The following is a 25,683-nucleotide window of genomic DNA, read 5'->3' as shown; positions in this document are numbered from 1 at the left end:
TTGTCTGGATGTACCACAGTTTGTTTATATATTCACCTACTGATGGACATCTTGGCTGCTTCCAAGTGTCTGGTAATTATAAATAAAGCTGCAATAAACATCCACACGTAGGTTTTTATGTGAACATAAGTTTTCAACTCCTTTGGATAAACACCAAGAGTATGACTGCTGGATCATATGGCAAAAAGTATGTTTAGCTGTGTAAGAAAATGGCCAAACTGACTTCTAAACGGGCTGTACCATTTTGCAGTGCGACCAGCAATGAATGGAAGTTCCTTTTGCTCCACATCCTCACCAGTATTTGGTGTTGTCAGTGTTCCAGATTTGGGTCATTTTAATACATGTATACCAGTATCTCGTTTTAGTCTGCATTTCTCTGATGACATATGATGTGAAACACCTTTCCATATGCTTTATTTGCCATCTGCGTATCTTTGCTGGAAAAGTGTCTGTTACGGTCTTTCGCTTATTTTTTACTTGGATTATTCATACTTTTGTTAAGTTTTAAAGATTCTTTGTATATTTTTGATAACAGAACTTAACAGATAAGTCTTTTGCAAATATTTTCTAAAGTCCTCCCATTATGAGCATATGAAAATTAAAATACTAAGAAATGGCTATTTTTCATCACAGAAGTTTCATTAACATCCTTCTACCATCTTAATAGTGCTCTAAACTTAATAGGTGTAACAGTGTATTTACAAAGGTTATCTCAATATTCTCCTATGAAAACTGAGCTGTTTCCAATATAAATCTAAATCACAGCAAAGTATTTCTTGGCCCACCCAAAAATAAATATACACATACATGAACTAATACAAATTGCCAAAATTTATCACAAATCCTTCAGTACAGTGATTTTCAAACTTTTTTGGGGAGAAGGCCCTCACTAACAGTGTTTAAATGGAATTTTACCCAGAAACATCAGCAAATAGAACAGGCAGTACAGGGACTACTCTGGTAGAAGCCTCTGAGCAGACCAGCTAAAATGTGCTATTCCCAACACATGGAATGCCCCTCCTCTTTGCCCTCCAAATCTAAGTAATTCTAAATCACTCAGTTTGGTTATGACCTCGCTGAGGTAGCTTTCCCTAAATCTCCAATGGTGAGATGTTAGCTATGTCTTCCAAACTACATAGTTTTCATACTTACCCTATCCCAGCTCTTATCACACTGTATTAAAACAGTCCATCCAGTCATCTGCCTCTCCCATCTAACTGAAAGTCCCTTTAAAGTATAAGACTCCTTCATTGTTGTATCTCCTGTGAGCAATGCATAAAGACTACCCTTAGCAGTATGTACTCAATATATATTAGTTGAATACATACATAAGTGAATAACTGTGTGCCTTCGTAGTAACAACACATTTCTCCTGGTTTAGATATGAGAAGTTCCTTGAGCAGTATAAGGACAAGGAAATTAGGGGCTCTATCAACTGTGGTTCCCTTGTCTCCAAATTATCTAGCACATAGTATTCCTAAGTATTACTGACCAGCTCCCGCCTCCACCCCTAGCAATGCCTTGAGAGTGCTTCAGTTCGAAGGACTAGAATCTTTCTGGAGACCTTGCTTTCTCCAAGCATAGGATATAGAGTCAGCAAATGTGGGTTCTTACAGCATCCCAGTCACTAACTAGCTGTGTGATTTGGGACAATGCATGTAAATCTCTAGGTCCCATTTTCTGTACATGTAAAATGTTTAAGTTCCTTTAGCACGAGGAGCGTTTTCCTCAAAAAAACTTTTAGAATGAGCCCCATACAGAGAAAAAAGATAACAGCAATGACTGAAGTTTCTCATTCTGCTCATCCTTCACTGTTTGAGGAAAACACCCCCACCTCCTTAGCACAGAGTATATTTCCAAAACTCTAAACTAACAGACCCTACCAAGATCTAGCCTGACATTAACCTTCTATGATTTATATATTCAATAAATATTTATTAAATGCTCTGTGCCGAGCACTCGACTAGACACAAAAGATTCTGTAATCAACAATGCAGATGGGCTACCTCAAATATTTATGTCAAAATGCAGTATTAAACACATGTTTAATATGTACTAAAATGAACAAAAAAAATTTAAACACCCTCTGGTCTCTTTTTATAGGGCAGAAAGCAGGACAATTTGCCAAATGTTCAAACAGCTGAATAGACCTTATTTTAATTTCAGAAATGCAAATCTCATTTTCTCTAAGTGGGAATTTTTCAATTTGTACTGTTTTCTTACAAATCATTTTTATGTTAGTTTCCCAATACCACATCAGATTAACACTAGTAATTAGTAGCTAAAATGTAATGCTTGCCCCTGTCATTTCCTAGTTTATTTTTCACTTGTCCTATTTTTTAGCACTTTTAGATCTTTTAACCTACTAATTTTTCTGATTCTTCACTATTTCATGTGAATAGTGAATCTGAAAGTAAAATCCAAAAGGCATGAATCATTTTTTTTTTTACCAGTAATTGTTCCACCATCTCTGTACTTCAATCAACAAATATTTGAGATATCCCTATTATGTACAAGACATTCTGCTATAAAGTGGTACAAAATTTCTAGAAATTTGTTCACATTTCTTTCCCCTTTTATTCTTTATTCTTCTTTCTCCTTAGCAGTTTAAACTATATAATGACAACAAGGACCAGATTTCCCTAGGGTTCCCTCAACCTATAATGCTCTTCCATACTCCTTATTCATACCATATCCATTCACAGTAACTCAACAAAAAGTACAACAGAGCTAGGCATGGTAATGTGTGGTAAGAAATATGAGTCCCTCTGTCAGGAAATGAAGAGAAGGATAAGGATAGTGAAGATATTTCAGAAGGAGAATCTATAAGAGAGTGTCCTCAGAAGTTTCAGAAAAAGAAACAACGTAACTCTCAGTTTTTTGGTTGAGAGACTAAGTAGGTGATGATGCCATTAACAGAACAGGAATTTGAGAGGCTTCTCTGCAATAATTAAAAATGTTCAATGTGAAGTTCTTTCTCGATATTCTCCAGTCGAGTCGCCCAGACAAGAAACAGTAACACTTGTATTTGAGTAACCACTATGTGGCAAGATCCAAGGGCACTTAGTAAAAAAATCATAATCCCCAAATCACAGAATTTAAGAGGTGACAGAGAATGCAAGTAAATGTATGCTTAAAAGAGAAACGCAGGTAAGAGAGAAGATTGGAAGCATAGGCATAATTATAAAGGATTTTATGTGCCATCCTGAGGAGGCTAGATCTATGTAGGTAATGGGAAACAATTTAAGGTTTTAAACAGGGAATGGCTTAATTAGATTTGCATTTTAAAAAGATCACTAGGGTAGAAAATGGGTTGGAGGAGTCAAAAATGAAAGCAAGGTGAACAAACAGGAAGCTGAGAAAGAAATGTGAGCAAGAGCAGATAGATCCTAAGATACACACAGGTTAGAGGAAGATATGTATAATAGGTATATTTGCAACCCTGCCTTTTCCAGAGCTACCTCCATTAAAATCTCTAAAGGACAACAGTGGTCCCAGCTAAACTACACTTAATCATAAGTGTAATTTAAGTATTAAGCACCTGATGGGCCAAACACTACTCTAGGCTCAATCTTTTCTTTCTACAACAAACTGTAGTGACCCCATTGTTATCAAATTACCAAATGAATAGTAAGGTCTGGGAAAACTTTGGAATTACATATTTTGATCTGGGAGCTGAGGAATGTATTATTTTTTTTTCTATAACCACTTGAATTTCCAGTTATACAGCCTTTGTGGAAAATATGTAATATAATCTAAATAGAGAGCACACAATAAAGAAAAGCAAAACTGAACAGACTCAAGCAACAAAGTTCCTCTAGGATTATTCAGTCACCTCATTAGCCAAAGGGCTTATAATATATGGACCTTATACACTTTTGGAAGAGGAAGCTTTTCACAGACCTCTTACTAATAGGGTCCTGACTGGATTAGAGAGAACAATGTGTCCAGACTCGCCTAAGTCATCAGCTGTAATATACCATGGGACTCAATCAATGTTGATGAATAAAACAAAAGTTGAGGGTTTCTGGGAAAGCTCTCTCTTGCCTTTACCCTTTTTCTTTCCACCTGGAACATAAACATAAGGCTGGAGCAAAAGCAGCCCTCTTATAACCATGAGATAATAAGCACGAGGACAAAAGCCACTTACTTACTCAGGATAGCACAGTGTAAGAAAAGAAGTCGGAGACTATGGTTACTTTATGCTCTATACCAACCCTACCTGGAGACCTTTGTAAAGGAAGAGTAATAAAATCCCTCTTTAATTAAGTAACTATCAGCTAAACATAGTCCTAATTTATAAACACTGCATCTCTGACCAAACTACTTAGTAGGGCACATAAGATGTTGCATGGTCACCTCCATTTACCTATCTCATTTCACACCAATCTCTGTCTCATGCCTTCCACTCTGATATTTCTAAAACTTGTCAGAAAAGCACATACCAGTGAGCTGATTTTCACCTCTCTATCTGTAATTCTCTTTACTCTCTCTCATCCCTCTATTTCTCCACAATTTTAATTAACTCTCCCTCAGCATGCCAGACTCTGGAACTCCTGGCTGGGAGTTAACATGCCCTGCCTCCTTGCTCTCACATCACCCCACACACCAGGCAGTACAGTGACTGCTGTATTATAGCTATTTGCTTAAGTATCTGTCTTCCCAACTAGATCACTAGCCCCTCAAGAAGAAAAATAATAGCTTAGTTCTTTTGGTACTCATAGACTCTGGCACAGTAGTAGCTGGCCCACCAGGGATGCTCAGTAAATGTTTGTTGAATGAATCAGAGTTACATAAAACATGGCTGTTTTTAATTAACATATATTTAATTCTATTTAATATAAAATATATATTNAATCCTTTTCACATCAAAAAATAATTTTCACCCATAATTTGCCCTGAAAATGAGAAAATGGCTTAAGTATTTTCTGTCACAATATGTTGCTTTATAACATTATTTGTGCTCTGGAACTGTAAGTCCTAAAGACAACCCTACAAAACTATCCTTATCTTCCTTGAAGGATTAGTCTCGCTTTGGATAGAAACTCAGAAAACTACCCAGATATCCAAAGAATATATTTTCTTACATATTACTAGCAAAACTCATCAGAATGAAGGTAATAAAGAATAAAATCTCTTCATACCTGTCACACTGTTGCATTATGGAGATTTCTTTGATTATTTCCTGAAGATCCGACTCAACAGGTACTTGTTTAATTGCCACAACCTGGCCAGATTCCTTATGTATTGCTTTAAATACACTTCCGTAAGACCTAAAAGAAACCAAGACATTTATTTTTTTCCTTTCAAACATCATAGGTATTAGAGAAAAGTCTACTATGAGTTTCTGCAGGTAGTCTTTTCTGGTTTAAAACACTATTTGAAAATTAACTATAGAACTCCCCTATGACCCAGCAATAGCACTGCAAGGAATTTACCCAAGGGATACAGGAGTGCTGCTGCACAGGGGCATATGTACCCCAATGTTCATAGCAGCACTCTCCACAATAGCCAAACCATGGAAAGAGCCTAAGTGTCCATCCACGGACAAATGGATCAAGAAGATGTGGTTTATCTATACGATGGAATACTACAGGGCAATGAGAAAGAATGAAACCTGGCCATGTGTAGCAACATGGATGGAACTGGAGGGTGTTATGCTGAGCGAAATAAGTCAGACAGAGAGAGACAGATACCATATGTTTGCGCGTATAGGTGGATTAGGAGAAACTTAACGGAGGACCGTGGGGGAGGAGGAGGGGAAAAGTAGTTGAGGAGAGGGAGGGAGGCAAACCATGAGAGACTTGAATGCTGAGAACAAATGAGGGCTGATGGGTGTGGGGGAGAGGGGAAGGGAGTGATGGGCATGGAGGAGGGCACTTGTTGGGATGAGCACTGGGTATTATATGGAAACCAACTTGACAATAAACTATGAAAGAAAGAAACATTATTTGATGATGATAACTCAAAGTAAACAAATAATAAGAAAAATGAACTATACCTTAGCTTTAATGCTTCAATTAATATACTTAAAATCTACTAAAATCATCAAATTCATATGTAAAGATTTGCTGTTTTTCTTATGAATGAAAGAATAGACTTACGGTTTGTCAACTCTAACAAATGCAGCATTAAATAGATACAAGTGAAAATTAAAAGAATGAAATATAGAATAAAAACAGCCAAAGTCTCATGTTAGGGGAAATGGCTTATCTTGCCTTAAGCAAAATCATCCTCAGAATATCAAAGCCCCATGCCTGTTCAGACCGTATAAAAGTGAAATGAAACCCACAGCTGAGGACTGAGCTACATTATTACCAAAGTTAGAGAAGCAAGGAATCTGGTTTTCCCTAAGTCATGCATCCAAGGTCTCTTCAAATGCTCCTTCTCCTCAAGAGCAAGACTACACACTCCCAGGTAAATCAAACGAGTAACAGATCTAATGGCCACTTGCCCGAAAAGCATCTCTGCTACAACCCTTGAAACTTTGCCAATTAAATATTTATGTGTTTTAAAAAGCAAAACAATGAGAGAGGAAAGCCATGTGTACTTTGGTATGAATTAGAAGACAAACACTGCTACCACTTACTATTCTTATTGTAAGCCAGGTACTAGGATTAGTGTTCTACGCGCATTATCAAATTCAACCCTCTCAATTGTGAAGTAAAATACTACCATCACCATTTATAAGAGGAGGGAACAGAGACTCAGATACTGGTAACCAACAAGGACAGAATTTAAACATATAATGATACCAAAGATCATACTCTTCTCACCGTATCATTTCTACGAGAGAAAGAAAAGCAAGCCACTGGAAGACATGGAATGTTTCCTACCTAATATTAGAAAGCTATGCAGAATCACTTTCAAATTTATAATCTTTTAAAATAAGTGAAAAATAAGTGTTAAACCAGCTACCTTATTAAAATGAATTTTATCCTATTCTCTGTTTCTTTAAGCCTTCCAAAGTAATTTAGTTTGATACTTACACCTTTGTGTGTGTGTAGTCCTAATTTATGCACATAAATACATACACATATATAATTCCCTTCTTAAAAATCATTTATGTATGTATATGTATATAAACATGTATATATATATACACACACACACACACATACATATATATATATATTCATATTCCCTCAAAAGCCAATATAGAATTCAGTGATGGATTATCAACTGAGAATTAAACAACACCATCACTCTCTTCTAAAGTCTCATTAGTGCAAAAGAGGAGCCAGGAACCGCATTTCCCAGAATTCCTTTCCCTGAATGGATTCCAGTTAAGCGTCTGACAATGAGAAGAATATGCATGAAATCTGAATGGCAAAAAGTTGAGGAGAAATCATCCTTCTCCAGATGTAGTTGTAGCAGATGTATTGACAAATATGACCTATACAGTGGCTTCCTGCTGAGTTTTTTTATAACCAATACATGTTGCTACAGAATAAGAGAGTTGGCAGGAGTTTCTCAAGGATTCTTAAGGATTCCAGCAGATTCCCAGTGAGCTTTCAAGAAACACTCACTTCAATGTTTAAGGTGGAGATGTTCAGTGTTGGCTGCTCTGACCTTCATTAGCAGATTTAATGACCTCTGTATCTGTGGCCCTTCCACAAGTCATTTGAGCTGCTAATTTTATAATAAACTCTCTATACCCAGAGTACATCAAGTAGCTTTTCTTTTCCTGATCAAATCCTGCTACCAATAGCTTTTGGTATGGAAAGTGGTTCCAAGGGAAAGAATCTTAAAGATGAGAATCTTGAATTAGTTCTTTCTTAGGTCTGAAGATAGTAATGACTTCAATGCAAGTAACAAATAGAATATTGACAGTCTATGGCATTCAGTGGCAAAACAATTATTTAAATTATTACCTTTAGTTGCCTAAAGAGTAAGTAAAGCTTTGGAAGGCCAAGTACCTGTATCATTAAAATGTTATGGTGAAAATAAGAGTACAAATACTATAGAACAGGCTAGGTGTTCCTCCCTACATTGGAAAAGTTACATAATAAATATAACAAGCTCAGGGCTTAAATTTCCAGCCAAGACTGAGAACCAGAAAACTTCTGAATGGCCCAAAATAATTTTTTAATTCTTATAAGCACAGGGCTGAGACTTCTGAAAATAAACTCAAGGTCCAATCTAAGCTAGAAGCTGAATTACACTGCAAAACTAAATTCACAACATCACCAGGTCTATTCTGTTAAAGTTAGGCTTTTAACTATAAAGAGAGGTATCCAGTGAATTGGTAATAGGACATTTAAGAAGATACTTATTAATCGGAGTACCTTGAACCCCCCAAACCTACCAAGCCTCTCTTGCTAACAAGTTAACCTATTCCCCAGTCCGAGAAGATGAGCCTCACAACGGCTAAAGACTCCATAAGGACCTCACCTGAGGCAGTCACTTTTCAAGGGAATGGAGATCCTCTTCCCTCATCTCCCATTGGTTCCAGTCCCGTAACTATACTCAAATCCCCAGACACCAGAGGGATGAAAATCTGATATAAAATCTGATGCAAGAGTACCTTGCGTTTTCATACCAAAAAAAGTTTAAGATTATTGTCAGTTTTTATCACCAGCATTCTAAAGAATATGTGTGGAAATGGATTCCAAGATTTCTAGGAAGAAAAGAATTCACTGATATGGATACAAGACCAGAAATTCCAGACCCAGTGTGTTATCTCAAATGGTTAGGAGTATGCTCCCAACAGTATGCTCAGCTAGTTAACTGACCTACAGAGAAATGCCAGAGATCTTCAGTATACGTTAGAGGAAGGAGATCAAAGGTTCAAGTAGATAAAATACTGGAATGGATATATTATATTTGACCTGCTCACCGAACCCCACTGAGAGGGTCCAGAAGATATTCTACTAGCATCACTGGAAGCTCTAGAGTGCAGGTCAGGGATAAGAGAGATCACAACAGCGAAATCGGCTCCCTAATTTTAATGAATGATGGGATCCATAAAGAAGTGAATAGAACTCGCAAAATCTTTTTACCAGAGACAAAGTGGACATGGGAACCATAATGGTTAGCAAAGTAAGGCTGAATTTTCTTTTTTTATATATTTAAGTTTGGATATTAACATTATGCTGGCTTCATAAAAATAACGGCAATTATGTGTCTTTTAAAGACTTAGCTTTTTTTTTTTTTTAGTAAAATGCGTAAGTGGCATTTAGCATTTAGTGCATTCTCAATGTTGTATCATCATTACTTCTTGCTAGTTGCAAATCATTTGGAATTTGTTTTCTGGTCTCTGGACTTATCTACTCTGGATTCTTCATATAAATGGAATCATGCAATGCACGGCTTTTGTATCTGGCTTCTTTCACTAAATAGAATATTTTCAAGGTTCATCTTACTGTAGCATGTATCAGTACTTCATTCCTTTTAGTGGCTAAATAATATTCCATTGTACAGATATATCATACTTTATCCATTCACCAGCTGATGAACATTTCCACATCTGGCCCTTGTGAACATGTGCACTATTGAGTTGGTATTTTTTTAATTAACAGATCTGTCCTTCCATCTTTTCCATGGTAATTGATCTATTTAAGTTTTAACTTTTTTGAGGGTCAATTTATATTATATTTATATTTTATTATGAAATTTATAAACTTTATATTTAGTTATTAAAACATCTACTTTTGGATTTTCAAATGAGTTGTCATTAGAGCAACATACAGTGGCCTCTTAATTCTTCAAACTGTTTCTCTATCTTTGGTTGTATCTTCTTTCTTATTCCAAGTCTTCTATATTTTTGCTCCTCTTTCTTTAGTCAAAGAAGAGATTTAACTATTTTATTGATCTGCTGAAAGAAATCGCTTTTGTATTTATTATTTCTAAATTTTATCTTCTATTTCATGAATTTCAGTTTTTTCTTTTCTTAATTCTCTCTTCCTAATTTTTTTTGGCACATTTTATTATTTTTCTAAGTTCATTATATAAGCACTAAGTTCTTTTCTTTTGATCTTTCTTTTTGAGTACTGAAAGAACTTAAAACTAAATGTTTTCCCTTAACTACAGCTTCTCTGGATTCCACAGACATTGCTCTGATTTGTTCTTTTTCATTTTCTAAATAATTCATAATTTCCTCTTTAATCTCTATAGGTTACCTCAGACTATGTGTCCTAATTTCCAACAAGTATGGGTTTTATCATATTGTAATTATTTCTTTCTAATTTCAGTAAACTACAATCAACAATGAGACATGCAAAATCTTTTTTTTTTATCTTTCTTTTTTAGTACTGAAAGAACTTAAAACTAAATGTTTTCCCTTAACTACAGCTTCTCTGTAGGACTTGTTAGTTTTTTAATCAATGCTCCATGAACATACCAAATAAAAAAAAAAGGAGAAATGCCAAAATATATGCTGTCATACAAGCACAGATATACACTGTATATATATTTATAAATATAATCAAGTTCTTTGGTTACAATATTTAGACCCCCTATATCTTTTTTTCTATTACTTTTGTCCAATCCTTAAAGAGATATATGAAAATCTCCCATCTGAATACACTTTTATGAGTGTCCTCTGACATTTCTAACAGCTTTTCTTCACAAATGTAACTGTCATGGTGACTGACACATACGTTCCATATAAACTGTCTTATATGTCATACCTTATGTTCCTCATTTTTCTTTATTTGGATATTAACCCTTCTTTATTGACTTGAGCTCTTTTAACTTTAACTAATTTACCTAATATAAACTTTGCCACTCTTATTTCTTTTTATTTTTATTTGTAGGATTATGTCTTTCTTATCTAGCATCTCTAATAGGAAATATCCCTACATTTCTAACCTACCGGCCTCTTACAAATAGCATATTCCTAGATTTTGCATTTTAATTGACCCTCCTAGCTTGTCTTTTAATGGGATAACTGACATTTAGTGAAAACTATTTCATTTTATTCCTTCCAACTTACATGTAGCTTATTATTTTACATTTCTGTAAATGTATTTATTTACTTTACTATTTCCTTTTCCTTGCTCTTGCTGGTTTACACCATTTTTATTCTGTTTTGTACCTTTCATCATTTTGAAAGTTCTTCTATACTCCGCCATTTCGTTAAATGTCCCTATGTGTCAAAAATGAAATGTTTCGGGGCACCTGGGTGGCTCAGTCAGTTAGGTGTCTGACTTCGGCTCAGGTCATGATCTCACGGTTTGTGGATTCGAGCCCCATGTCGGGCTCTGTGCTAACAGCTAGCTCAGAGCCTGGAGCCTGCTTCAGATTCTGTATCTCCCTCTCTCTCTGACCCTCCCCTGCTCACACTGTCTCTGTCTCTCTCTCTCTCTCTCTCTCTCAGAAATAAATAAAACATCTAAAAAAAATGAAATGTTTCTCTACTATCATTTTAAATCATATCAACTTTCCTGTCTCTCTGAGACACTCTATTTACAATCTATTATTCATTTTTCCCCAAGTGAAAGGAGTCCCAGCATCCTGAAAGATGGCATTATGTTCACTTGCCTTACAAAGTCAAAATCTTTCAAGCTTATTAATAAGAACATCAGACAGAACAAATTAACAAACTTTTGTGAGTCACTTTACAACAATTTCTTGTCTTTCTATTATATATATATTTCTATTATATATATTTGTATATAACATTATACATATACATATATATGTCCTACTTCTCTGAAAAACGCAATTACCAGATTTAGCACAATCCAGTCTTTTCAAATTCATATTTACTGCTACAAAGTATAGTCATTTTAATTACTACTACTATTCTTTTCTTTCCTTTCCACTTTTATTGAGACAGATACATCTGACATACATACCTATCAGCTCACAGAGTTAGAAAACAATTTTTTCTTATGATGAGAACTTTTAAGATCTACTCTCTTAGCAACAATGAAATCTTTAATATGGCATTGTTAACTAATCACCATGCTATACATGTACATCCTTGGAACTTACCTATCTTATAACTAGAAGTTTGTACCTTTTGACCACCTTCACCCATTTTCCCCACACCCCATGATCCCCTGTCTGGCAACCACCAATTTGTTCTCTGTTTCTATTAGCCTGGCTTTTTAGTTTTTACACATAAGCGAGAGCATACAGTATTTATCTATGACTTATTTCACTTAGCATAATGTCCTCTTTATGACTGAATAATATTCCATTGTATATATGGATCTTCCTTGACTTATAAGGCAGCTATGTCTCGATAAATCCATAGTAAATTCAAAATATCATAAGAAGAAAATGCACTTATGTTTAACCTACTGGACATCACAGCTTAGCCTAGCCTATCCTAAATGTGCCCAGAACACTTATGTTAACCTACAGTTGGGCAAAATCATCTAACACAAAGCTCATTTTATAATGAAGTGTTGAATATCTCATGTAATTTGTTGAATACTATGCTGAAAGTGAAAAACAGAATGGTGCTAGGAGTATGAAATGGTTGTAAGTGTATTAACTGTTCACCTTCACGACTGCACGGCTGAGTAAGAGCTGTGGCTTACTTCTGCTGCCTTCCACCACAAGAAGGGTACGATACTACATATCATTAGCTCAGGAAAAGATCAAAATTCAAAATTTGATATACGGTTTTTACTGAATGAATATCACTTTTGTACCATAATAAAGTTGAAAATTTTTAAGCCAAACGAGGTAAATTGGGGACCATCTGTGTACACCACATTTTCTTTACCCATTCAACCATCAATGGGACACTTAGATTATTTCTATATCTTGGCTGTTGTAAATAATGGTGCACTGAACATGAAGATGCAGATACCTGTTCGAGATGATGATTTTGTTTCTTTCACATACATACACCCAGAAGAGAGAGTGCTGGATCATATGTAGTTCTATTTTTAGTATTTTGAAGAACCTCCATACTGTTTTCTATACTGGCTGCATCAATATTCATTCCCACCAACAGTGCACAGCAGTTCCCTGCTCCCCACATTCTCACCAATACTTGTTATTTCTTGTCTTTTTGATAATAGCCATTTTAACAAGTGTGAGGTAATATAATTGTGGTTATGATTTACAAAGATGTTGAGCATCTTTTCATGTACCTGCTGACCATCTGGATGTCTTCTTTGGAAAAACTATCTATTCAGATCTTCTCCCCATTTTTTAACTGAAATGTCTGGGGTTTTGCTATTAAGATGTATGAGTTCTTTATATGTTTTGGATATAACCCCTTATCAGATATATTACTTGCAAATATTCTCTCCCATTCTACAGGGTGCTTTTTCATTTTATTGATGGTTTCCTTCCCCTGCAGACATTTTTTAGTTTGACATAGTTCCACTTACCTATTTTGTTTTTGCTTTTGTTGCCTTTGTTTCGGGTGTCAAATCCAAAAAGTCAAGGAGTTAACCGCCTATGTTTTCTTCTAGGAATTTTAGGTTTCAGGTCTTACATTCAAGTCTTTGACCCATTTTGAATTGAGTTTTGAGTATAAGACAGAGGCCCAGTTTCATTCTTTTACATGTGGCTGTCCAGCTTTCCAACATCATTTATTAAAGAAACTCTCCTTTCCGCATTGTATATTCTTGGCTCCTTTGTTATAAATTAATTGAATTGATTATATATATACACATGGCTTTATTTCTGAGCTCTCTATTCTGTTTCAATTAACTATGTATCTGTTTTTATGCCAATACCATAATATTTCTTTTTTTTTTTTATTTTTTTTAATGTTTTATTTATTTCTAGGAGAGAGAGAGACAGCATGAGCAGGGGAGGGTCAGAGAGAGAGGGAATGACAGACTCTGAAACAGGCTCCAGGCTCTGGAGCTGGCAGTCAGCACAGAGCCCGATGCGGGGCTCGAACCCACGAATTGCGAGATCACGACCTAAGCGAAAGTCGGACGCTTAACCAACTCAGCCACCCAGGTGCCCCAATACCATAATATTTCTATTACTACAGGTTTTTTAAATGTTTTTTTGCTTTTGAGAGAGAGAGAGAGAGCGAGAGAGAGAGAGAGAGCATGCTAGCAGGGGAGAAGCAGAGAGGAGGACAGAGGATCCAAAATGAGCTATGTGCTGACAGCAGACAGCCTGACGTGAGGCTCAAACTCACAATCCATGAGATCATGGCCTGAGCCAAAGTTGGACACTTAAACAACTGAGCTACCAGGGCACTCCTGATTACTACACTTTTGTAATATCAGGGAGTTTGAAATCAGGGAGGATGATGCCTCCAGCTAATTCTTTATTCTCATAATTGTTTTAGCTATTCAGGGTCTTCTGTGGTTCCATACAAACTGTACAACTGTTTGTTCTATTTCTGTGAAATATGCCATCGGTATTTTGTTAGGGACTGCAATTAATCTGTGGATTGCTTTGAGTAGTATGAACATTTTAACAATATGAATTCTCCCGATCAATAAACACAAAATATCTTTGTGTCTTCAATTTCTTTCATCAATATATTACAGTTTTCAATAAACAGATCTTTCCCCTCCTTGGTTAAATTTTTCCTAGGTGTTTACTTCTTTCTGATGTAACTACAACTCATTTATAATTATTTTATTAATCTACGAAATTTTTGGCGGACTCTGAGATTTTCTATATACAGTATCATGTCATCTACAAGTAGAAACAATTTTATCTCTTCCTATCTCATTTGGAGATTTATATTTCTTTTTCTTCCCTAATTGCTCTGGCTAGGACTGCCTGTACTATGTTAAATAAAAGTGGTGAGAATGTTCATCGATGTTTTACACCTGATCTTAGAAAAAAAGCTTTTAGTTTTTCACCATTGAGTAATGATGTTTGTCGTGGGCATGTTATACATGACCTTTATTATGCTGAAGTGTGTTCCCTCTATATTACTCCTATTCAATAAAATATACTCTAGTGAAAGTTTAATATTATACAGTATTTTATAATTTTCTGTCATTACCTTATGCTACTTTCATATTTTTTGTACTTACCCTTCTCCAAGTTTCTCTAATACATCAAACACTTCTTCAGGCTGCTTAGTCAAACTGTCTTCACTCAGCTTTTTTAGCTTACTGATGAAAAAAAGAGAGAGAGAAATATTTTCCTTAAGACTTTTCATAAAATTTTTAACCTCATTTTTAAGAAGTAATCTAGTCAGTAGTTCAAAGATAAAACGATATAAAAACATATAAGGCAAATAGTGTCCTTTCAATCCCTATTCCTAATCTGCCCAGAAATACCTCAAATAACTACTTTTATTATCTTCTTTATACAAATATAATATATATTTCTACTTCTCCCCCTTTTTAACATATAAGATAGCATTTTATACACACTCTTTTCTACCCACACTATTATAACTTTGCTGTTTTCATTTAACAATGGGTAGCCTATGTTGGAGAATCTACAACATAAGTGCATAGAAAGCATCCTCATTCATTCTTTTTACATCTACATCCTATGCTATTGCAAAGGTGTAGCATCTCTTACAAATCACGTTTTTATGAATATCTAGGTTCCCTTTGGCTTTTAAAAACAACACTGCACTGGATAAATGTATACATAAGTCAATTCACACATGTGCCAATGTATCTGTAGATTACATTCCCAGAAGTGAAACTGCAAGGTCCAGAAAATACATATACACATATATATTCACACAAAAAAATATAGAAGCATATGTACTGAACAAGCATATGCAGTATAAGCATAATCATATTTGATAACAAAAAATGCAATATAATCACTATAATAACAACTACTCAGTAATTATTAAAATTGACTACATTTTACATTTAATCTACTATAACTGTATGCTATGTGAATATATATGTATATTGAGAGATACCAGCAAACTGTCCTCCAGGGAGCTTGTACCAATTTATTATCCTAACAGCAACACATGAGGGAGCCTCTTTCCCCACAATTCCACCAGCAAAGTATTTAAATATACATCTGGATTTCAGTCAATATGTTAGCTGAAAACGTGTTACTCAGAATAGAGTATTCTATTTAATTTGTATTTCTCTTATTTTGAGTGAAACTGAGTATCTTTTAACATCATTATGAACCTAGACCATCTATTCATTTCTTTTGTTCATTTCTCTTCTGGTTTTTCAGTCTTTTTCTTATCTGCATACAAAATAATTTTGCCTTTGTTTAGATTGCAAATATTTTCAATATTTTGTGTTTTGACTTCACTTATGAGGTTTTAGTTTTATGCTCTGACTGTTTGCCATAATGAAATGTGTTCTTGTTTTGTTTTGCCTTCTTTAAAAATCCTCTATATGAATGGCATATGCAGATATCTGGAAACAAGAGGTGAGAGGGATTATGCATGGTGAATTTGACGGAACAAAATAAATTCAGTATAAATGAAATGTCACGTATGAAGAACTAAAATAAGTCAGTATGAATGAAGAAAAAGTGAACAGGATGTAGAGGTAACCATATCAGGTTTTAAAAAAGCTTTGTAAACTATGTTAAGGAAACTTAAAAACTATCACTTCCCATATAGAAAATCTGAACAGACCAATTACTAGTAACAATATTGAAATGGTAATCAAAACACTATCAAAAAAATAAAAGTCTAGGACCAGATGGACTCACAGGTGAAATCTATCATTTAAAGAAGTGTAAATACCTATTCTCCTCAAACTATCAAAAAAACAGAAGAGGAAGAAAGGCTTCCAAATACATTCTACAAGGTCAGTATTGCCCTGATAACCAAATCTAGACAAAGACAAAACAAAAACAGAAAACTATAGACCAATTTCCATGATGAACACAGATACAAAAAATCCTCAACAAAAGATTAACAGCATACAACAATACATTAAAAAGATCATTCACCGGGGCGCCTGGGTGGCTTAGTCGGTTAAGTGTCCGACTTTCGCTTAGGTCATGATCTCGCAGTTTGTGGGTTCGAGCCCCGCGTGGGGCTCTGTGCTGACAGCCAGCTCAGAGCCTGGAGCCTGTTTCAGTCTGTGACTCCCTCTCTCTCTGACCCTCCCCTGCTCACGCTGTCTCTCTCTCTCTCTCTCTCCTAGAAATAAATAAAAATATTTAAAAAAAAAAAAAAGATCATTCACCATGATCAAGTAGGGTTTATTCCAGGGATACAAGGATGGTTCAATATTCTCAAATCAATCAACATGATACCCACATTAAAAAAAAAAAGAGGGATAAAAATCATATGATCATCATAATAGACACAGAGAAGAGATGTGACAAAATTCACCACCCATTATAAAAACTCTCAACAAAGTGGGCTTAGAAGGAAATACCTCAACACAATCAAGGCCTTCTATGAAAAACCCACAGCTAACATCACACTCGATAGTGAAAAACTGAGTGCTTTTCCTTGAAGATCAGGAACAAGACAAGGATGTCCACTTTTATTCAACACAGTACTGGAAATCCAAGTCACAGCCATGAGACAGGAAAAAGAAATATGAGGAATCCATACTGATAATGAAAAAGTTAAGTTGTCACAATTTGCAGACAACAAGACAATGTATATACAAGACCCTAAAGATGCCACAAAAAAACCTACTAGAAGTAAGAGTGAATTCAGTAAATTTGCAAGACTCAAAACTAAGACTTAGAAATCAGTAGTATTTCTACATACTAATAACAAAGTAACAGAAAGAAAAATTTTTGAAAAACACCATTTTATAATTGCACCAAAAAGAATAAAAAACTTAGAAATAAACATAACCAAAGATGTGAAAGACCTGTACTCCAAAAACCATAAAACATTAGTGAAAGAAATTAAAGATGACACAAATAGAAAGATATTCTATTCTCACGGATTAGAAGAATTATTGTTTAAATGTCCATATTGCTCAAAGCAATCTGCAGATTCAATGTAGTCCCTATCACAATACCAACAGCATTTTTCACAAACCTAGAAAAAATAATCCTAAAATTTGCATGGAACCACAAAAGACCCTGAATAGCAGAAGCAATCTTGAAAAAGAGGAACAATACCAGAGATATCACAATGCCACATTTCAAAGCTGTAGTAATGACAACAACATGGGACTGGGACAGTATACACAGACACAGAGATTGAAAGAACAAAATAGAGAACCCAGAGAAACTCACAATTATATGGGCAACTAACCAACGACAAAGGAGGCAAGAAGATACAACGGGGAAAACACAGTCTCTTTGATAGTGTTGGGAAAACTGGACAGCTACATGTAAAAGAATGAATCCAGACCACTTTTAAATGCCATACATAAAAATAAACTCGAAATGGATTAAAGATATAAATGTGAGACTTGAAACTAGAAAAATCCTACAAGAAAACATACACAGCAGTTTCTCTGACACTGACTATAGTAACATTTTTCTAGGTATGTCAATCTGGCAAGGGAAACAAAAGCAAAAATAAACCACTGGGACTACATCAAAATAAAAAACTGCACAGCAAAGGAACAATCAATAAAAGGACAACCTACTAAATGGGAGAAGATATTTGCAAATGATGTATCCAATAAGGGGTTAATATACAAAATAATATAAAGGACTCATACAACTCGATACCAAAAAAAAAAATTCAATTAAAAAATGGGCAAAGGATCTGAATAGACATTTTTCCAAAGAAGACATACAGGTGGCCAACAGACACATGAAAAGATACTCAACATCACTAGTTATGGGAGAAATGCAAAGCAAAACCACAATGAGATATCACCTCATACCTGTCAGAATGGCTAAATTCAAAAACATAAAAAACAACAAGTGCTGGCAAGAATGTGGAGAAAAAGGAGCTCTCATACACTGTTAGTGGGAAGGCAAATCAGTACAACCACTGTGGAAAACTGTAGGTTCCTCAACAAATTAAAAATAGAAAAGCGCTTATTCTTAAAACCTTGCCATAGCTTTGGGTAACAACAGAAAGACTGTGTGGCCTTCCAGCCTAGGGCTGTTATCATCACCTGTCCCACAATTCCATCAGTAGCAAGAATTATAGTTTTACCAGGACCAGCTTGACTATGAAAAATAGCAGCTTTGCTGCCAGAAAAAAATGGGGGCATGAATTGAAAACTGGCAGTTTTGTCAACTAAAGGTGGTAAGCCTAATAATAAATTGCCGAACCCATAGCTCTGACATCCAAGCTTGAGTAAGCAGCAAACTAGCCAGAAATTTAAAAGGAGAGTCTGAAAATGAGAGATCCACAGAAAGGGTGAGATGAGCTCTCCATATGTCATGGCTGACTAGAAAAATATGCACTTACGCATAGGAGACCCAAAAAAAACCATGAAAAGTAAAAGCCAAAGAAGACTTGAAAACTAGCCATGGCTTTGAATGTATTCCCCCAATGCATACACAGCTGTATCAGCAGAGAGTAGATGTCATAAAGGTTCAAGGTATTTAAGCACAACCTCTCCTCAAATCACTGGCTGATCACTAACCTAAATAGAAACAGAGGCAATTTCAAATAATCCTGGCTCGAAAATAAATATTAAAAAAATGAGCAGAGGCATTAAGAGCCAAATACTACAAGATGATAAATGCCACAGTTTAACTCCAAGAAAGTAAAGCAAAAACAAAAACAAAAAAACAAAGCCTGAGAGGAAAAACAGGAGAAACTAGGGTGTCTATAGTGTATTATTTTAAAAGTCTAGTTTAAAATAAAACAACAACAAAAAAGATTATGAAATATACAGAGAAACAGGAAAGTATGACCTATATTCAGGAAACATTCAATAAAGTAAGAGCAATCAACAGAAAACAGTCACAGGAAATGATTTATAGGGGTGCCTGGGAGGCCTACTCAGTTAAGCATCAGAAAATGATTTACAGTGGACTTAGATACTGAATACGTCAGAAAAAAGTTTCAAATTGGCTTTTTAAAATATGCTTTAAAAGGTGAATTTGTGTTCAGGAAATTAAAGAAAAATATCTCAGGAATGACTCAACAGAGAATCTCAATAGAGAAATAGAAACTAAGAAAAATGTAAAATTTAGGCTTGAAAAATAAATCTTTCATGAAAAATATACTAGAAGAACCCAACAGCATATCTGAGATAAAAGATGAAAGAATCAATGGACTTTTAAATAGCTGAATGAGAGAGAGAGAGAGAGAGAGAGAGAGACACGGAATAAAGAAACAGAGTCTCAGAGACTGGTGATACATACAACATAGCAATACACACATGTAATGGCAGTTTCAGGAGAAAAGAGAGAATAAGGGACAGAAACAATTATTTGGAAAAAAATAGCTGAAAACTTCCCAAATTTGAAAAATTAAGGTTTAAGAAACATTAATGCACACATCCAAGAAGGTAAACAAATCCCAAGTAGGATAAACACAAAAAGATCCACATCTAGACACACCATGGTGAAACTGCTAAAAGACAACTGAAAATGACTCATCATGAACAGTAGAAAAAGAAGAGTATGAGTAACAGCTGACGTCTCATCAGAAACCATGCCAGTCAGAATACAGTGAAAGGAAACACTCAAATGCCGAAAGGATTCTAAATCCAACAAATTTCTCTTCCAAAAATGAAGGGGAAATAAGGACATTCCCAAATAAACAAAAACTCAAAGAATCTCTTGCTAGCAGAGCTTCTCTACAGGAAATAATAAAAGAACTTCTGGATTAAAGAAAATGGTAAATATTTACACAAACATAAAAGATCTATTTATCTTAAAAAACAGATGATTGTCTGAATCAGTAATTACAGTATTGTATTACTCAAGTAACATCCTTAGGTATTATATACATAATATATATGCATAATATATATTAATATATATTATGTATATAATACATATATAATATTCTTAGGTATTATACATACATACATATATATAACTAAAATAAAACAAAGAAAGGGAAAAACAAACATGCTTCATGTCCTTCATGGTTAAGTAAGCAAAGTAGCTAATGATGAGCCACACACATGATATACTGAGGGAGACAGCCTTAAATTAACAAATCTCTTTAATACTAAGCCAAAAGGTAATCTAACCACTACATACTTCTTCGGAAGTTATGAAAGTTTTCTTCAAAGCACACTCATAACCAGGCTCACTTTAAACAAACAAGTCATAGGTCCTCCAAACAAATCCAGTAATTTAATTAACTTAATGAGAATTTTCTATTAGTCCACAGGTCTCAATTTCTCAACATGCTGGATAAGGAAATGTTACTAATGTAACAATGTACACATTGTTGAACATCTGACTTTGGCTCAGGTCATGATCTCCAGGTTCGTGGTTTCGAGCCCCACATTAGGCTCTGTGCTGACAACACGGAGCCTGGAGCCTACTTCAGATTCTCTTATCTCCCTCTCTCTCTGCTCTTTCCCTGCTCAAGCTCTGTCTCTCTGTGTCTCTCAAAAATAAGTATTAAAAAAAATTAAAACATATATACACACACATTTTCCTATTTTATATTGTCTTGGTAAACACAACATCATGAGTATAATTTCTTCTATACCTGATATATGGTTTTTAACACTTCAGAATTTCATCATAATTACGTGTATTTAATCAGCTATCCAAAAAAATTCTTAACTGAGTGCCTTTAGAACATGCACCCTCCCAGGTACTAAGGAATTCTGTGAAGAACAAGTCACCCACAAGATATTTCTCTCACGGAACTTGATAGATATAGGGTTTATTACATACTTAAATAGACATATCCCAGAATTGTCTTTTTAAAACAAATGGCAGTCTTTTCCAGGTGGTGTGGAACAGAGTGGCCACCAGGCTGCAAAGTAACACACGTAAGTTTTATTGTGACTGCTGCAACACATACCTTACCCACAAGTCTCCATCTGTGAAAAAGACACCCTGCAGCAGCAGGAAACAGCAAGGGAATGTGAAAGACCACTATCAGGAATGGATAGAAGAGCAGGCTCAGAGCCTGATCAACAAAACAACTGCTGTATTTCAACAAGGAAAGATACCTCCTACTCCATTCTCGGTTCCTCCTCCTGCAGGGGCCATGATCCCACCTCTCCACAGTCTCCCGGGCCCGCCTCACCCCATAAGGGGGGCTCTCCCATGGTGCCAGTGATGGGCTCTCCTCCTCAGATGATGATGCCAGTGGGAGCTGCTCCTGGAATGAGGCGGCCTATCGAGGCCACATGCCAGTGATGCCTGGGTCCCCAGTGATGACCTCCCACCGTCCCATCAAGGTGGCTGCTCAGCCAGGAAGGATTCGACCAGACAGGTAAGGAGAACCAGGAACCTTTTTACAGCCACTTTCCATTACTTGTGCTTCACCAAAAGATCATGGTGCTGTGACTCTGGGTGTTTTCTAACAGCACAACAGGGAAGCCTTGCCCCCCTTCCTTTCAAAGAGAGAACAGTTTTTGTAGGCGAGTAGTGGGACCAAAAAAAAAAAAAAGGCAGTTTCTATTTATATTATGAAATGTGAAAATAAAATTGTCAATTGTTTTAGTTTAAAAAAACAAAAAACAAGTAAGTGGCTAATATAATCTGGCTTTCCATCTCATAAAGCAGGAGAAAACATAATCTATTACACTGCCATTGCTAATACCATGAAGAAAAGAAGTCTTCTACCAGAGTGTTTTCAAACATTAGAATTCCTTTTTCTTTTTTTTTAGCTATAACCAATTTCTGTAGTAACTGAGTATTTACATGCCCATTTCAACCTTACTCCCATCCATAAGCTTGTTTATCTGACTTTTGTGTTTCCTGTTCAATATAAGAATTTCTGTTAATATTTTTTCCAAGATTCCAATACAAAGTTTTCTACACCTTTAACAGGAGGGTGAGAGAATCATTCAAGACAGACTCGTCTCAGTTTTCTCCAAATCCCCCTTAATAGTTTATCATTTCAAGAATAAGTTACAATTAAAATTACACCTCAGATAATAGTATTATGGCAATATATTGTTTAATATTCTTATCTTTTGGAGATGCATAGTGAAATAGTTAAGAATGCTATGATATGATACTTCAAAATATTAACAGGAGGGTGTGTGTACAAAAATATAAATTATGCAAGATTGGCCAGATTTTAAAAATTGTTCAAACTAAGTGATGGGAACACAGAGTTTATTCTCTCTTCTTTACAAAACTATGTTTCAAGAAAATGGTAGGAGTGAAATCAACTGCAATTGATCTTAGATAAATGTAAAGAAAAAGTATATATTCATTGTAAATTATGCCAAAATCCAGATGTAAATGTCAACATACATTAATTAATTATTAAACATCTAGTCATGAGATTATCAAGCAGCCACTAAAAATCACGCTGCAGAAAATTAAAATGACATGAAACAAGTGAACAACATATTGCTAAAAGAAGGGCAGAACACAAAATAATGTGCACATAGTTAAATCATTTTCAGGTTTTCTTTTAAGTGCAAATGTACCTGCATATGTACACGCACACGCACATACTTGCACCAAACAACTAGTAGACTTTGTTTTGTTCACTGCTATATCCCCAGCACTAAAAACTTCCTTGGACATAATACTAATTCAAATATTTGTTGCATGTAAATATTTTAGGATTCCAAGCAACAAGGTTTGATTTTGAGAAGTGGCTCTCCTCTATGCTTTTGTTTCATAACGTTTCTAAAACAAACATTCACTTTTTTATGTAATTGGGGGAAACTTTAAAAATTGCAGCTTATAAAAAAATTGAAATTTTTCCACATGACTCACTGTTTCATGAAATGTACTTCATAAAGTTACTTTATACACTGAAAAGAAAGGCCTCCTCTATAGGCTGAATTAATAAACTGACCAAGGCAATCAGAACTACTAAACAATATCTGTTAATCAGTCTTATTTACTCTTGTGAGTGAATTTTGCAACTGCTTAGGAAATGGGATTTTATAAGAACTCAACTTTCTAAAATGAATCTTCATCATGGGTACAAAGTCAGATAGAAGGAGATTTAAAAATTCATCCACTTATATTTATTTAATACACACTTATTGAATTTGTACACAATAAGCTACATGCTGGGGTAATACAAAGAAAATTAAGATATAGCTTTTGACAACTCAGAGCTCCTAATACAGTATGAAAGACAGATACAGAAGAGCTAAATGAAAGAGAATAACAAGGATAGGTAACATTTATTAGGGTTTTTATTGGCCTTGTACTGAGCACTTAAACAAGCATTTTCTTGGGGTGCCTGGGTGGCTCAGTCGGTTAAGCGCCCAGCTTCGGCTCAGGCCATGATCTCGTGGTTCGTGGTTTTGAGCCCCGCATCGGGCTCTGTGGTGACAGCTCAGAGCCTAGAGCCTGCTTCAGATTCTGTGTCTCCCTCTCTCTCTGACCCTCTCCTGCTCATGCTGTCTCTCTCTCTCTCAGAAATAAATAAAAACATTTTTTAAAATTTAATTAAAAAATAAAATATTCTGGGGCGCCTGGGTGGCTTAGTCGGTTAAGCGTCCGACTTTCGCTTAGGTCATGATCTCGCGGTTCGTGGGTTCGAGCCCCGCATCGGGCTATGTGCTGACTGCCAGCTCAGAGCCTGGAGCCTGTTTCAGTCTGTGACTCCCTCTCTCTCTGACCCTCCCCTGTTCACGATGTCTCTCTCTCTCTCTCTCTCTCTCCTAGAAATAAATAAAAATATTAAAAAAAAAAAAGAAAAAGAAAAAATAAAATATTCTGTTTTTAGTAAGAAAACTAAGGGTTAAGTGGCCTCTCCTGTTACTAGGTTAATAAAGAACAAAACAAAATCAAACCAAGGTCTGTTCAAAGTATGATATGGGAGCCTCTTACCGTTAGGAAGCTAGCAAATACGAGCATACTCGTTAACTTCCATCTATTACTACAAGTATCATATACCAGTCTCATTTTTTAAGGGGTATATTGTTTTGTAAGTGTTCCCAGGAATTTCTCATCTTCAAATCAATTAGTTATTTCTACTCTGAGATGTACCTTTACAGCCACTAAACTCTGATCTCCTAGAAAGGATTTAGCAGTCTTTTTCTCCCAATGCCATACTATGCACTCAAGAGATTAAACAGATAAACTTTTAGCTTGTTTTGTGCTTCTTAAATTCCAAATTACCATATCATATTATATGAGATGACACATGGTCTAGGTAAACAGCAATTTAAATTATGGTTTAGGAAATTTGGTATGGAAGAGCCAAAGAGGTGAAATTCTGAAGTACATTATGGTGATTATGGTAATGGTGGAATACTGCTAATTGTGTAAGATAAACAACATACCCTTCTTCCAGAGATTTCTTCCCATTCCTCTAAATGTCCTACAAGCCAAATTCCAGAATGGAGAAGAGAACTAAAAAATACTTTAAAACTAAGGGATGGTTTTGTTTCTTGCAATCCAGAAATGTGGTGACAAGGATCTGGGCTTTAAAAGTTAACAGTGGAAATGACAGGAAAGAACAAATTCAAGAGACATTCTGAAAGGAGAATCACTTCTCACTACATACAAGATAAAAAGATAAAAGAAGATCTATCTGATCCTCTCAATCACCTAATTTCCATACCCTACACTCAAGCCACAGTGGACTATTCCTTAAAGGTCCTGAATTTTCACATCACATTTTTTTTAAATCATATAATCTGTACTATAAAAAGCAGGTATTGTATAGTTATTTATGCATGGTGCAAGATATAAAGGCCATACCCCCCCTATATCCATTCTCTCTTACATGATCTTCCCCCTTTTCTCTGCCTGTCAGTTGACCACTTTTTTAAAGATATACTCAAAAGTCTTCTCTGGGAAGTTTGCAGAAATAATCTCCTCTTCTCTACCACCATCCCT

At 35.4% G+C, this 25,683-nt stretch overlaps 1 protein-coding gene and 1 pseudogene across 1 annotated transcript in view; one reads left to right on the top strand and one right to left on the bottom strand.

The window, feature by feature from the left end:
* STK3 (serine/threonine kinase 3) overlaps positions 1 to 18,980 on the bottom strand; it is a 236,211-nt gene extending 217,231 nt beyond the window's left edge. The window contains exons 1-3 of the mRNA XM_077748229.1: positions 18,820 to 18,980; positions 14,925 to 15,005; positions 5,145 to 5,273 (exon numbers count right to left, since the gene is read on the bottom strand). Coding sequence (XP_077604355.1) covers positions 5,145 to 5,273; positions 14,925 to 15,005; positions 18,820 to 18,980 — 371 coding nt within the window. The remainder of the gene's footprint in view (positions 1 to 5,144; positions 5,274 to 14,924; positions 15,006 to 18,819) is intronic.
* A 261-nt stretch (positions 18,981 to 19,241) lies between these two features.
* Positions 19,242 to 22,136, top strand: LOC144218372 (U1 small nuclear ribonucleoprotein C pseudogene; annotated as a pseudogene).
* Positions 22,137 to 25,683: the final 3,547 nt, after the last annotated feature.

The sequence above is a fragment of the Crocuta crocuta genome, unplaced genomic scaffold (assembly GCF_008692635.1).
Source record: "Crocuta crocuta isolate KB4526 unplaced genomic scaffold, BGI_CrCroc_1.0 scaffold39, whole genome shotgun sequence".
NCBI lineage: Eukaryota > Metazoa > Chordata > Mammalia > Carnivora > Hyaenidae > Crocuta > Crocuta crocuta.
This window is presented reverse-complemented; position numbering and strand designations above follow the sequence as displayed.